Source organism: Capra hircus, chromosome 6, assembly GCF_001704415.2.
Source record: "Capra hircus breed San Clemente chromosome 6, ASM170441v1, whole genome shotgun sequence".
NCBI classification, from domain to species: Eukaryota; Metazoa; Chordata; class Mammalia; order Artiodactyla; family Bovidae; genus Capra; species Capra hircus.
The window spans coordinates 31,894,919-31,908,094 of record NC_030813.1 but is presented as its reverse complement, the minus strand read 5'-3'; the positions used below and the strand labels follow the sequence as shown (position 1 = coordinate 31,908,094).

Genomic DNA, 13,176 nt, shown 5'->3' with positions numbered 1-13,176 from the left:
AGCTTTAGCATTATTCCTTCCAAAGAAATCCCAGGGCTGATCTCCTTCAGAATGGACTGGTTGGATCTCCTTGCAGTCCAAGGGACTCTCAAGAGTCTTCTCCAACACCACAGTTCAAAAGCATCAATTCTTCAGTGCTCTACCTTCTTCACAGTCCAACTCTCGCATCCATACATGACCACTGGAAAAACCATAGCCTTGACTAGACGGACCTTTGTTGGCAAAGTAATGTCTCTGCTTTTGAATATGCTATCTAGGTTGGTCATAACTTTTCTTCCAAGGAGTAAGCGTCTTTTAATTTCATGGCTGCAGTCACCATCTGCAGTGATTTTGGAGCCCCAAAAAATAAAGTCTGACACTGTTTCCACTGTTTCCCCATCTATTTCCCATGAAGTGATGGGACCAGATGCCATGATCTTCGTTTTCTGAATGTTGAGCTTTAAGCCAACTTTTTCACCCTGCTCTTTCACTTTCATCAAGAGGCTTTTTAGCTCCTCTTCACTTTCTGCCATAAGGGTGGTGTCATCTGCATATCTGAGGTTATTGATATTTCTCCTGGCAATCTTGATTCCAAGCTTGTGTTTCTTCCAGTCCAGCGTTTCTCATGATGTACTCTACATAGAAGTTAAATAAGCAGACTGACAATGTACAGCCTTGATGTACTCCTTTTCCTATTTGGAACCAGTCTGTTGTTCCATGTCCAGTTCTAACTGTTGCTTCCTGACCTGCATACAGATTTCTCAAGAGGCAGGTTAGGTGGTCTGGTATTCCCATCTCTTTCAGAATTTTCCACAGTTAATTGTAATCCACACAGTCAAAGGCTTTGGCATAGTCAATAAAGCAGAAATAGATGTTTTTTCTGGAACTCTCTTGCCTTTTCCATGATCCAGCGGATGTTGGCAATTTGATCTCTGGTTCCTCTGCCTATTCTAAAACCAGCTTGAACATCAGGAAGTTCACAGTTCACGTATTGCTGAAGCCTGGCTTGGAGAATTTTGAGCATTACTTTCCTAGCATGTGAGATGGGTGCAATTGTGCGGTAGTTTGAGCATTCTTTGGCATTGCCTTTCTTTGGGGTTAGAATGAAAACTGAGCTTTTGCAGTCCTGTGGCCACTGCTGAGTTTTCCAAATTTGCTGTCATATTGAGTGCAGCACTTTCACAGCATCATCTTTCAGGATTTGAAATAGCTCAACTGGAATTCCATTACCTCCACTAGCTTTGTTCATAGTGATGTTTTCTAAGGCCCACTTGACTTCACATTCCAGGATGCCTGGCTCTAAGTGAGTGATCGCACCATCGTGATTATCTGGGTCGTGAAGATATTTTTTGTACAGTTCTTCTGTGTATTCTTGCCACCTCTTCTTAGGTAGTTTATTAGTTAATATTTAAACAGTAACCCTGAGATACCAAGAAAGATTAAAGTCACAGTCAATTTCATAAGTAGGAATAAACATAAGATCTATTTTAGAAACCTATTCCTTCAAATGTTTAATAGAAATAATATTTTAGTACTTAGAGATGTTCAGTTTGAAGAGGCTGGAAAAATAATTCTAGGAGAACTAGTTCATTCATAATAATACTAGATAAACAAGGTGACTTGGCTAAACCACTTCCTTATTTGAAAGATAACAGTTTCCCTATTTTTAGTCAGCTTTGAATATTTTAGATAAATGGCCATTTATCTAACCATTTCTTCATACTTATTACCATTGTAATGCTGCTGCTGCTCCTGCTGCTAAGTCGCTTCAGTCATGTCCGACTCTGTGTGACCCCATAGACAACAGCCCACCAGGCTACTCTGTCCATGGGATTTTCTAGGCAAGAATACTGGAGTGGTTTGCCATTTCCTTCTCCACCATTGTAATGAGCAGTGTGTATCTACCCAACAGCTGGTTCCGGAATCATTGCCCACAAAACTTTGCTAGTAGATTTTTAAGCTCCTTTAGAATAAGTTCCCTCTAGGCATCATAAAATCACATTAAATATTTGTCTTTCTTTCTTTTTCCCATCATACCTACCGTGGTGCTTTGCACCTTTGTAAAAATTTGGATTTGAAAGTAATTAATAAGAAAACAGAAGTCAAGTGAGCCACTCAATCCTAAACAAAGTTAGAGTTTTCTACTAATGACCCATCTTTTGATATTAATTGGTTCTGAGTATAATTGATGTGGAAATGATAGAGTTTTAAATAGAAATGTGAAAGAACTTTGATTTAGAAAATCATGAGATATTAAAGGCTGTTTCTGTTGAAAGAGGTAGTAGGAAATGTACAGATTGGGAAAGCAGCAAGGTACTGCACAGTATTTCAAAGCATATTCGCCTAACAGCACAATCCTTCTGATTCAGTTGAGTTCCTTGAAACCAGGGAACAAATATTTTATTTATCTTTGTATTCCCAGACATATCTAATGAATTAAGGATGTACTGGAAGTAGCGCTCCTCCTGCCCCATACCTTCTTCATACACCCCTCAAAGCTACAGATTGAAGAAAGCTGGAAGATTACTTTTCTTTGTGCATCTATTGTGTATTAACATCCCTATTATATGTAATAGAATTTGACTAAATGTTTAATATGTAAAAGGAAAACTGACAGAAACTTTTATATGTGAAGATTTATATAATGAAGTGCCTAAATGCTGGGCTCTTGAATTTAAAATGTTCCACTAAAAGTGGAGCATTTGATAAAAATCTGGCCTTGGTGTATGTTTTATCTCACTGAAGTTAAAGAAAATAACAAGAAAAGAACTTTAAAAATTGAGAGTAAGGGGTTCCCTGGGAGAAATAACCCTCTCTCAACTTGGAGTCCGCAGTGCAGATAAAAAGGATCACAGGTAGACATATATCTTATCAGCAGGATCCAACTTAAAGACAAACTCAGAGAAAAAGGTATGAAAATATGATTCTTATGACCTCTGAAAACAGAAACCCAGCAGTCACAATAATCTGTACAACAGAGGAGAAGAGGGCACATCTAGAGAAGAAGGTGAGCCTCTAGAGATCTCTGGCCTGTTACATGTTTTAGTGTACACGGAAAGGAGAGTACACAGAAAGGAGAGTACACAGAAAGGAGTGTACACAGAAAGGAGTGTACACAGAAAGGAGAGTAATATTTTGCTGTTGTTCAGTTGCTCAGTTGTCTAACTCTTTGTGACCCCATGGACTGCAGCACGCCAGGCTTCCTTGTCCTTCACCATTTCCCAGTATTTGATCAAACTCACGTCCAAAGAATCGGTGATGCCATCCAACCATCTCATCCTCTTTCATCCTCTCCTCCTGCGTTCAATCTTTCCCAGCATCAGGGTCTTTGGCAATGAGTCGGTTCTATGCATCAAATGACCAAGGTATTGGAGCTTCAGCTTCAGCAACTGTCCTTCTACTGGGTAAGCCTAAGTAATACTTAGGAAGAACAAGAGCCAAGTTTCCTCAATCTTTAAATTAGTGCCAGAAAGACTAAAATTCAGAATTAGCTGAAGTTGCAAACTAAATGTCAAAGATACCTTTCAGCTAGAAACAGTTTTTAGCAATATATGAAACAAAAGAAAGTAAGCCATTTACTGCTTGATGAAATTAATGTTGTCTTCCTAGGTGGCATGGTGGTAAAGAATCCCTCTACCAATGCAGATGCAAGAGATGTGAGTTCGATCCATGGGTCAGGAAAATCCCTTGAAGTAGGAAATGGCAACTTATTCCAGAATACTTGCCTGGGAAAGCCCGTGGACAGAGGAGCCTGGTGGGCTACAGTCCATGGGGTCACGAAGAGCCAGACACAACTGAGCACACACACAAAACGAATGTTAGATTGGCTGCTAATGGAGAGAAAATAGAAACACTCAAATCCTTTTGCTTCTGTTTCTCCACCTTAAAATTGGAAAGATTAGGGTAAAAGTCATTTAAAGAAAAGTAGATCATTAGATTAGAAGGAGCAGGTGTTGGGAGGTGGTTAGAGTATGCCTTACTGTTCTAAAATGAGGCCTGAAAAATAATTTCTCAGAGCAGTTAATAAAGCTGTAGATCTGATCACAATGTTGTAATTTAGAAATATTAGAGAAATATTTAGGAAGAGAACCCAAGTACAAGGCATTGGCATATTGTCCCAGTTTTCAAAAGGGAGGTAGAAAGATTCTGATAACAAGTGTTTAACACAGTAAAATTAATATTCAGATACATTGCTGTTGTTCAGTTGCTCAGTCCTGTCCGATTCTTTGTGACCCCATGCAGTGCAGCATGTCAGGCTTCCCAGTCCTTCACCATCTCCCAGAAGAGTATACTATTAAATACATGGCTTGAGAAACTTTAAACAAGATAATAGGACTTCCTTAAGAACAGGCATCACCAAAGCCTACTTAATATTTTTTTTTTTAGATTTAGATGATGTGGTAAATCTTTCTATTCTTTGTTGATTTTAATGTAGCATTGAAAAATTTTCCTTTAGGAAAACATTAAAAAGTATATAAATTGATGCCATTCAAACATTTTCACCAAAGACTACAAAGAACAAAAGATAGTAAACATTTTGGCTTCAGATTTTTTTTAAAAGTTCACAACATACTCTTATTATTGTCTTTAAAAGTTATACCATATATGAGTTTCTTTAAAATTAAAAGTAATATTGAATCAAGATTGCTGGGAGAAATATCAGTAACGTCAGATATGCAAATGACACCACCCTTATGGCAGAAAGGAACTAAAGAGCGTCTTGATGAAGGTGAAGAAGGAGAGTGAAAAGGCTGGCTTAAAACTCAGCATTCAGGAAACTAAGATCATAGCATCCGCTTCCATCACTTCATGGAAAATAAATGGGGAAACAATGGAAACAGTGTGAGACTTTATTTTCTTGGGCTCCAAAATTACAGCAGATGGTAACTGAAGCCATGAAATTAAAGGATGCTTGCTCCTTGGTAGAAAAGCTATGACAAAGGTAGACAGCATATTAAAAAACAGAGACATTACTTTGCCAGCAAAAGTCTCTATAGTCATAGCTATGGTTTTTCCAGTGGTCATGTATGGATGTGAGAGTTGGACTATAAGAAAAGCTGAGTGCTAAAGAATTGATGCTTTTGAACTGTGAGTGCTGGAGAAGACTCTAGAGAGTCCCTTGGACTGCAAGGAGATCAAACCAGTCAATCTGAAAGGAAATCAATCCTAAATTGGAAGGACTGATGCTAAAGCTGAAGCTCCAATATTTTGGCCATCTGATGCGAAGATCTGACTCATTAGAAAAGACCCTGATACTGGAAAAGATTGAAGGAAGGAGAAGAAGAGGATGACAGAGGATGAGATGGTTGGATGGCATCACCGACTCAATGGACGTGAGTTTGAGCAAGCTCCAGGAGATGGTGAAGGACAGGGAAGCATGACGTGCTGCAGTCCGTGGGGTCACAGAGTCAGACACAACTGAGTGATTGAACAACAACATCTCAAAAAGTAATCAGCTAAATGACTTTGTTTTGTCTCCAAATCTTCAGGCAAAATTGATAAGCCTCGAACATGGCCCAGATGTATTATGTAGCTTTGAGTACCTTTAATATTTACAGCTTTTCACCAGGGTTTCTCTTGCCCTCAGTTTGGGAAGTATAGAACTAGTGGAGTAGTAAAACCACACTGATAGGTATTCTACTCTTGAAAAGCAAGGAATTCTCTATGGCTATCCAAAGAGTCTGTCTTTGGACCTAGGGCTTCCCTTGTGGCTCAGCTGGTAAAGAATCCACCTGCAGTGCAGAAGACCTGGCTTTGATCCCTGGGTTGGGAAGATCCCCTGGAGAAGGGAAATGTTACCCAGTCCTGGAGAATTCTATGGACTGTATAGTCGTAGGGGGTCCCAAACAGTCGGAGATGACTGATCAACTTTGACTTCACACAGACCTAGTATTTTCAAGATTTTTAAACTACACAAATTAAAATGAATGAAATACGTCTATCAGATTTGTAAATGACATAAAACTAGAAGAGAAAGCTTATATTTTCTTACATCATCAAGATTCAAATTGTTAAGTCACTGAATGATATGCCTAAAACTTAAAATATGATAGATATAAAGTGTAGATTCAAAGTCAGTTGCAGGATATCTAGATGGATGAGACATGGTTTGACAGTTTAAGGCTGTTAAAATGGAGGCAAACTTGTTTTGAACATAGCAGAAGTAATATTTGCTCCAAACCATTCTAATGTTATCTCAGTCTCTGTATCAGAAGCATTTTGTTAAGATCAAGAGAGATAACATTTTATCCAAATCTCTCCTAGTCAGTTCACATCTGCAAATAAAGTTAGTTCTGAGTATTAAACTTTCAACAGAAACACTGAAAAATAAGAGAAAGACAGAGGAAGAATGCTGAGATGAGGAGCTGCCTAGAAATTATACCAAGTAATCAAGTACTAAAGGAAGGAGAATGTTTCAGAGCAAGTCAAAGAAGGTGTGAGATATCGGAAAGTTGGCATGTAGAGGAGGTTGGTGTTGATGGTTCAGTAAAGTCAGAAAACAAATGTTGTTAGAGCAGATAGAGAGACACGATTGGTCAAATGGTGGGATGCAGACATTTAAGATGTTAGAGGAGTTGTTCATTTGTGTCTAATAAATAGTCACTTGTGCTTGTCATGGCCAGAGTAGAAGCAAAGGTCATCTGAATAAAAAGTGACCAAGAGGTCAGTAGGTAATGGCAGAGAGGGGCTGTAATGTGCACCATGGTAAAGAGCACAGACCTCAAAAGAGAATAGGAATTTGCTAAGAAAGAAGTAAAAGAAGGGATAATGGAAAGCTCAGAGAATGTCATCATCCCCTTTTGATTCTGTAGTTCCGGATGTGAGCAAACAAAGAGAGTCAGTCATTTGTCAAAAATACTTGTCACATATCAACTACAGATCACTGACCTTTTAGTCCAGCATGGATGCTAAAGTGCATGCCTCTAGATATGCAAAGGAGACTATGCCATAAGAGGTGTCACCAGTTGTCAGATCGCTCACATCTTGACTTCTGTTAAACCTAACTGATGTTGAACTAGACTTTCTTTTCTTTGACTTTCTTTCTTTGACAAGTATTTATGAAAAACCAACTATGTGCTAGACTCTGGGCTAAGTCAAGAGGAAATAAAAAATAAGGGAAACAAAAAGTGCAAAAGGCAAAAATATTGTAATATGGGCCCTATCCAGAAGGAACTTATATTCTGTGTGAAAAGCAATTTAAAAGAAATTTTAGCATTCTGATATGCTTCAATAGAGATATGCACTGAGTGTTCCGATAGATAAAACAAGAACTGCCCACCTAGCCTGGCAATGGGGAGAATCCTGAGAAGTTGTCAGGGTAGGATTCACCCAGCCTGTGACCCATGAATTGAGTACGAGAGGACGTTGACTAGTTAGAGACAGATAAAGAGACATCAGAGGATGTTCCCACAACTCTCTCATCTACACACTTGAAGCAGTCAGTCAGAGGGTGAAACAAGATAAAGCTGGATTGCTTAGAGCAAGAGAGTTTGAGGCAGTGGAGTCATGGGAGGTTAGAAAAGGTGAAATTATTGTAGATTATTGAGAAATATCAGAAGATGTGCCCCAGACTTTTGGATACAACTCATTCATCCTTCACATTTCTTCTAGATTTACCTTTTGGGTATTCAGTCTGATTCAGATGAAGTTCATTTTATCAGCTACTTTTAACTTCAAGCATTACTCTTCATTCATTGCCAGTTACAGGCATTTCTCTAGGAATTATCTGGTGGGGTGGGGGCGAAGATGAGACTGGCCTATCCAAATATTTCCTTATAAAAAACAAACTGATATTTCATGTGGTGCATAAGAATGTTGAAAGTCTCTTTAAAGGAAAATCTACAAAAACAAGTGGTTAAAGATTTACCTAGTTAGAAAATTCAAAGGCACCGTTAGGAAGTGCTTATTAACAGTTGTTCAAATTCTCATCATCCTAATAGTTAAAGTTTAGTAGCATGCTGTGATGTGGGCAGAAAATTTCATAAGATTCCTTCATGATTAATTATAAGCAAAGGGTAATCAAAGTACTGTCCCCTTTATTTTCAAGAAAAAATGTGATAACAAGACTCCTAAATATCTGAGATTTACATGCTTAAAATGGATTTATTTTTTATAGCTATGTTGAGTTCTCATTTTTTATTTTATATTGATTTTTTTTCTTCAGAAAGGGAATGATATAACATTAAACCACTGTTGTTGACCTTGGATATCTCATGGTATCTATATTTTTAAAATGTTATTTCTAAATTATTTAAAAAATAGACAATATTGGTAATTAACAGTGAGGATAGTGATTCTGGCAAACTGTAAGAGTGCAATACAGTGTATCAAATATTTGTATAATTTATTTTAAAATCTATGTAGAGGGAAGTTAATATGATTACCTTAGAAGAAGAAATCATTAATGTAAACACACATTCACAAACAGCAGTTTATGGCATTTGTCTTGTTAATTGCAATGCACCTGTATATAATTTCTTATAGACCCTTGATCATTGTAATGTTTATGAATGGTGCTGTTTCCTCTCACTTTTTCGTTACTGAATCTCCATAGATACAAACATATAGGCAAATGGTGACATCTGGCACCTATGACACTCATCTTCCATGTAAAGTCGAGTTGATATTTCTCCATCTGAAAAACCAGAATGCAAAAATTTGGCATCTTCAGAAAATGTATTATTCATTTTCCCTCCCAATCTTAAACCCTTAGATCCTTACTTCCTCAGAAAGAAATAAGGACCAGTGATTTTCTAAGGTCTGACACTAACAGCCTTGCCTCTGTCGAAACTCCTCTTTTTTATCATCTCTCTCACACCTAAATAAGCTGAAAAAGCAGTTGAGGCATACAATCAGACAAGACTTCATTCTCAATAGCAAAATTGCCCAGGAAATGAAAAAAAAGAAACCTTCTGCTTAACAAATAACCCAGTAAACCAGCTATCTATGACATTTACAGAAGCAACTGAGCTGATACTTTTCTCCTTATTCTTGATGGTTGGCATCAGTGATTCTAATGATTACTGTCTCATGTCTTTTCAGATTTCAAACCTTTACATATATGACACGGTGCTTCTGCTTGCTAACGCTTTTCATAAGAAGCTGGAGGACCGGAAGTGGCACAGCATGGCTAGTCTGTCATGTATCAGAAAGAACTCCAAGCCCTGGCAGGGAGGGCGCTCCATGCTGGAGACCATCAAGAAGGTAACTTCTAACTAGCATTTCTTTTTTCAAAATTCATCTGTTAGTTTGTTGTTGTTGTTAAATTTATTTTTTTACTGAAGTATAGTCGATTTTACAATGTTGTGCCAATCTCTGGTGTACAGCAAAATGACACAGTTATACACATATGGACATTTCTTTCTTTAATAATCTTTTCCATTATGGTTTATCCCAGGATACTGAATATAGTTTCCTATGCCATACAGTTGTCTATCCATCCTGTATATAATAGTTTACATCTGCTAATCCCAGATTCCCAATCCATCCCTCTCCCACATCTCTTCCCCTTGGCAACCGTGTGTCTAGCATTTCAGTCTTCCTAATTTTTATGCAAAGAGAAACAATAAGTCATTGATAAGATATATTTTAGGATTTTTTTTTCACTAATATTGCTGCCTATTCAGAGCACAAAATAGTGTAATGGATAAATTAAATATTAAAAAAAAAATCAAGGGCTTCCCCAGTGGGTCACTGGTTAAGAATCTGCCTTGCAATGTCGGGGACCCAGGTTCGCTCCGTAGTTCAGGAGGATCCCACATGCCATGCGGCAGTTAAGCCTGCGTGCCACAACTACTTTACCTGTGCTTTAGAGTGCTCGAGCCACAACTACTGAGCACACCACAACTAGAGAGTAACCCCTGCTCTCCGCAACTGTAGAAAAAAACCCACACAGCAACGAAGACCCAGCACAGCCAAAAATAAATAAAATTGAAATAAATACTTAAAAATTTCAAGGTCAGAAAATCACGTCTATGTGATTTATTTATTCATAAGGAAATTTTCCGCAGATTAAAAAATTAATCATTGAAATATTTTATTTCACCTTCATTGTATCGTTAGTGTCAGAGATGCTCAAATTATTCAGTATCTGTCACAAAGTACAGAAAGTCATTTTTTTTCTCTTACCATCATCCCCTGAAAAAAATAAACACTAGACCTAGGTGTTTTTCAGTTAGATGATACATGGGAAAACATTGGATGTGATCTTTAATTTGCCTTGCAATAATAATATGTCATAAACCGTCAATATTTTGGTGCATTTGTGAGCTATTTGGGGGTACTTGATGGCATTCTTCTTCACTGTCAGTGTGGTGTTTAGCCTGCCTGTGACCTTCTTTAGCTCAGCTACCCGCTCCGTTCCCGGGAGGCAGTTTATGTTGCTTAGCTCCTCTCACAGTTATAAGCATCCAGCAGTTTATTAGCCTCTTTGTCATGTCATCCTTGCTGGCATTTTCCATTTGTCTCACACAGCTTCTCGGATTTAAAATGAAATGATTAATAAAACAAACAAATTTCCCCTGTACCCTTTACACAAAGGAGACAGTCATTTGTAAGTTTATATTCTTCATTTTATGCATCCTTTTTCTAACTGCAAGCGTTTGCCTTTTTTCCTGAAATAGTAAGAGAAATAGCTAGTCAAATGAAATATGAAGTGTTTAGAGATGCCAGAGAAAATCTAAAAATTAACATTAAAAGGGAACTAGATGTACAAAAACCAGGAAATGGAGGGAAAAATATGTTTCTTGTAGAGAAAAGCCTGTATTTTCCACTTGGTGCTGTATCCTCTTTGCAGAAGAATCACTTTAATGAGAATTTAGGCTCTTATCAACTGAAGTGCTTAAGAATTAAATTCATTGAATACATTGGCAGAGGAGGATTTTTTAAGTGAAAAATGAATAAGTCAAATCTAAACTCAAGGTGTTGGTTGCCAAAATCCCCCAGCTCTATTTCTACGGAGAGTTGGCAGGTATGAATCCAAGGGAGGTTGTTGAACATGGTTCCGATCCTGCCAATTTATTAATTCATGGCTTGGCTTGGATGCAGGAACCTGAATATATTCATTCTTCAGAAGCTGTCACACAAACGCAGAATAATAGTTTGGGAGGTTGCTTAGGAGACACTTATTTAGTGAAAGTGTCCGTAGGAGGGAAGAAGAGACACTATAATATGTAGGTATTTCTTATGGAACAATTCAATATGTAAAATGTTTCTGTTAGAAAATATATAATCAAAACAATGATTTTATATGATAATTATGAAGTTTTGTTTGGGAGAATATTTGTACATTTTTTCCTGTAAACTTTCAAGCCAGTAGCATTTTTTTTAAGGCATATATCTATATTCTATATCTAAAGGCTAAGTTTGAATGATATGTATGGTAACAAAAGTTCTGTTTCCTTATTTTTTTCTCACATTTTGAATTAGCCTTGGAAACAGAGTCATGTTTTTCCAGTCATATTACTTTGCCTCACCTGAGTGTTTTGGTTATCCCATTTAGATGTCCAGGCTGATGACACTTCACAAAACAAGATAATTTACTACTTGCACAGCACCTCCTGAAGAAAGCAGAGTGGGCCCATGCAGGCCCAGGCTGGGTGGAGCAGAGTGCTATGAATGGGCCGGACAGTTGTAGTAGTTAAGGGACAAGCTAAGAATAGTTCCCATTTACTTGGGCTGGAGATTTTACAGGCTTAAATTTTCCAGAGGTTTCAAAGAAGAAGATCCATGATGGGCTTTCTTGATCAGCCTGTCCATATGTAGGGCCTAATAAGAAAGGCAGCTTAAAAAGAAGTTAGCTGCTAAACATCACAGATGAGGTCAGGCTCTTTATTACAGTGGGAATATTCTAGTGAAAAAATTCTTAATTGCATTCAGGTAGCCACTGCCTGTCTATAATCTGACCATGTGCTGTACACTTTACAAAGCCTATGTACTAATGTGAGCAGTGCGTTTTCAGTTGCTCAGTCTTGTCCGACTCTTTGCAACCCTTTGGATTGTAGCCCGCCGGGTTCCTCTGTCCATGGGGTTTTTCAGGCAAGAATACTGGAGCAGGTTACGATTTCCTACTCTAGAGGATCCTCTGGACCCAAGGATCAAAAGACAGATTCTTTATTGCTGAGCCATTGGGGATTTCCAGTGCAAGGAGTACAAAGAATTAAAAGAGTGAATGTCTGCCCCTTAATTAATTTGCATTCTCATTATGTGGATGAGATAAAAAGAGTCAAAAAAAACACAATGCAGTTGACATGAGCACTGTAATGTCGAGCAAGAAGGAGGTGGTGGTTTCCAGGGAACTCTGTGTTGCAGCTTCATAATTTATGTTGTTGTCGTTGCTGTTCTGTCACTCAGTCATGTCTGACTCTGAGATCCCATGGACTGCAGCACACCTGTCCTCCCTGTCCTCACCGTCTCCCAGAGCCTGCTCAAACGCATGTCCATTGAGTCAGTGATGCCATCACTATCTCATCTATCCCATCTTTTCTCTCAACTATCTCACTTCTGCCGTCCCCTTCTCCTGCCTTCAATCTTTCCCAGGATCAGGGTCTTTTCTAATGAATCAGATCTTTGAATCAGGTGGCCAAAGTATTGGAGTTTCAGCTTCAGCATCAGTCCTTCCAGTGAACACTCGGGACTGATTTCCTTTAGGATGGACTGGTTGGATCTCCTTGCAGTCCAAGGGACTCTCAAGAGTCTTCTCCAGCACCGCAGTTCAAAAGAATTGATTCTTCGGTGCTCAGCATTCTTTATGTCCAACTCTCACATCCATACATAACTACTGGAAAAACCATAGCTTTGACTATATAGACCTTTGTCAGCAAAGCAATGTCTTTACTTTTTAATATGCTGTCTAGGTTAGTCATAGCTTTTCTTTCAAGGAGCAGGCCTCTTTTAATTTCATGGCTGTAGTCCCCATCTGCAGCAATTTTGTGAACTGGTAGATTGGGTGCCTCCATATTTATCTTCTTTTTTCAATAATGAGAGATTAATTTTCAACTGATCATTTCTTTCAGAGAATATCAACACTCCCAAGCCATTGTTATTTATATGGATTTTATAGATTATTTTTGAGAAAGTTATATTTTTTAAAATAATGAGCCTTTTATTCATAGACATGGTATCTATCTATATACTCATCTTCTTATAACCCTCAGTAAAGATTTATAGTATTCTTCATATGTATTTTCATTGTTTTTA

General features: G+C 38.0%; 1 protein-coding gene across 1 annotated transcript in view; it reads left to right on the top strand.

The window, feature by feature from the left end:
- The window catches only part of GRID2 (glutamate ionotropic receptor delta type subunit 2), a 1,630,498-nt gene that overhangs the window by 1,022,100 nt on the left and 595,222 nt on the right, over positions 1-13,176 (top strand). Inside the window, exon 7 of the mRNA XM_018049306.1 lies at positions 9,022-9,183. Within this exon, the coding sequence (XP_017904795.1) occupies positions 9,022-9,183 (162 nt within the window). The remainder of the gene's footprint in view (positions 1-9,021; positions 9,184-13,176) is intronic.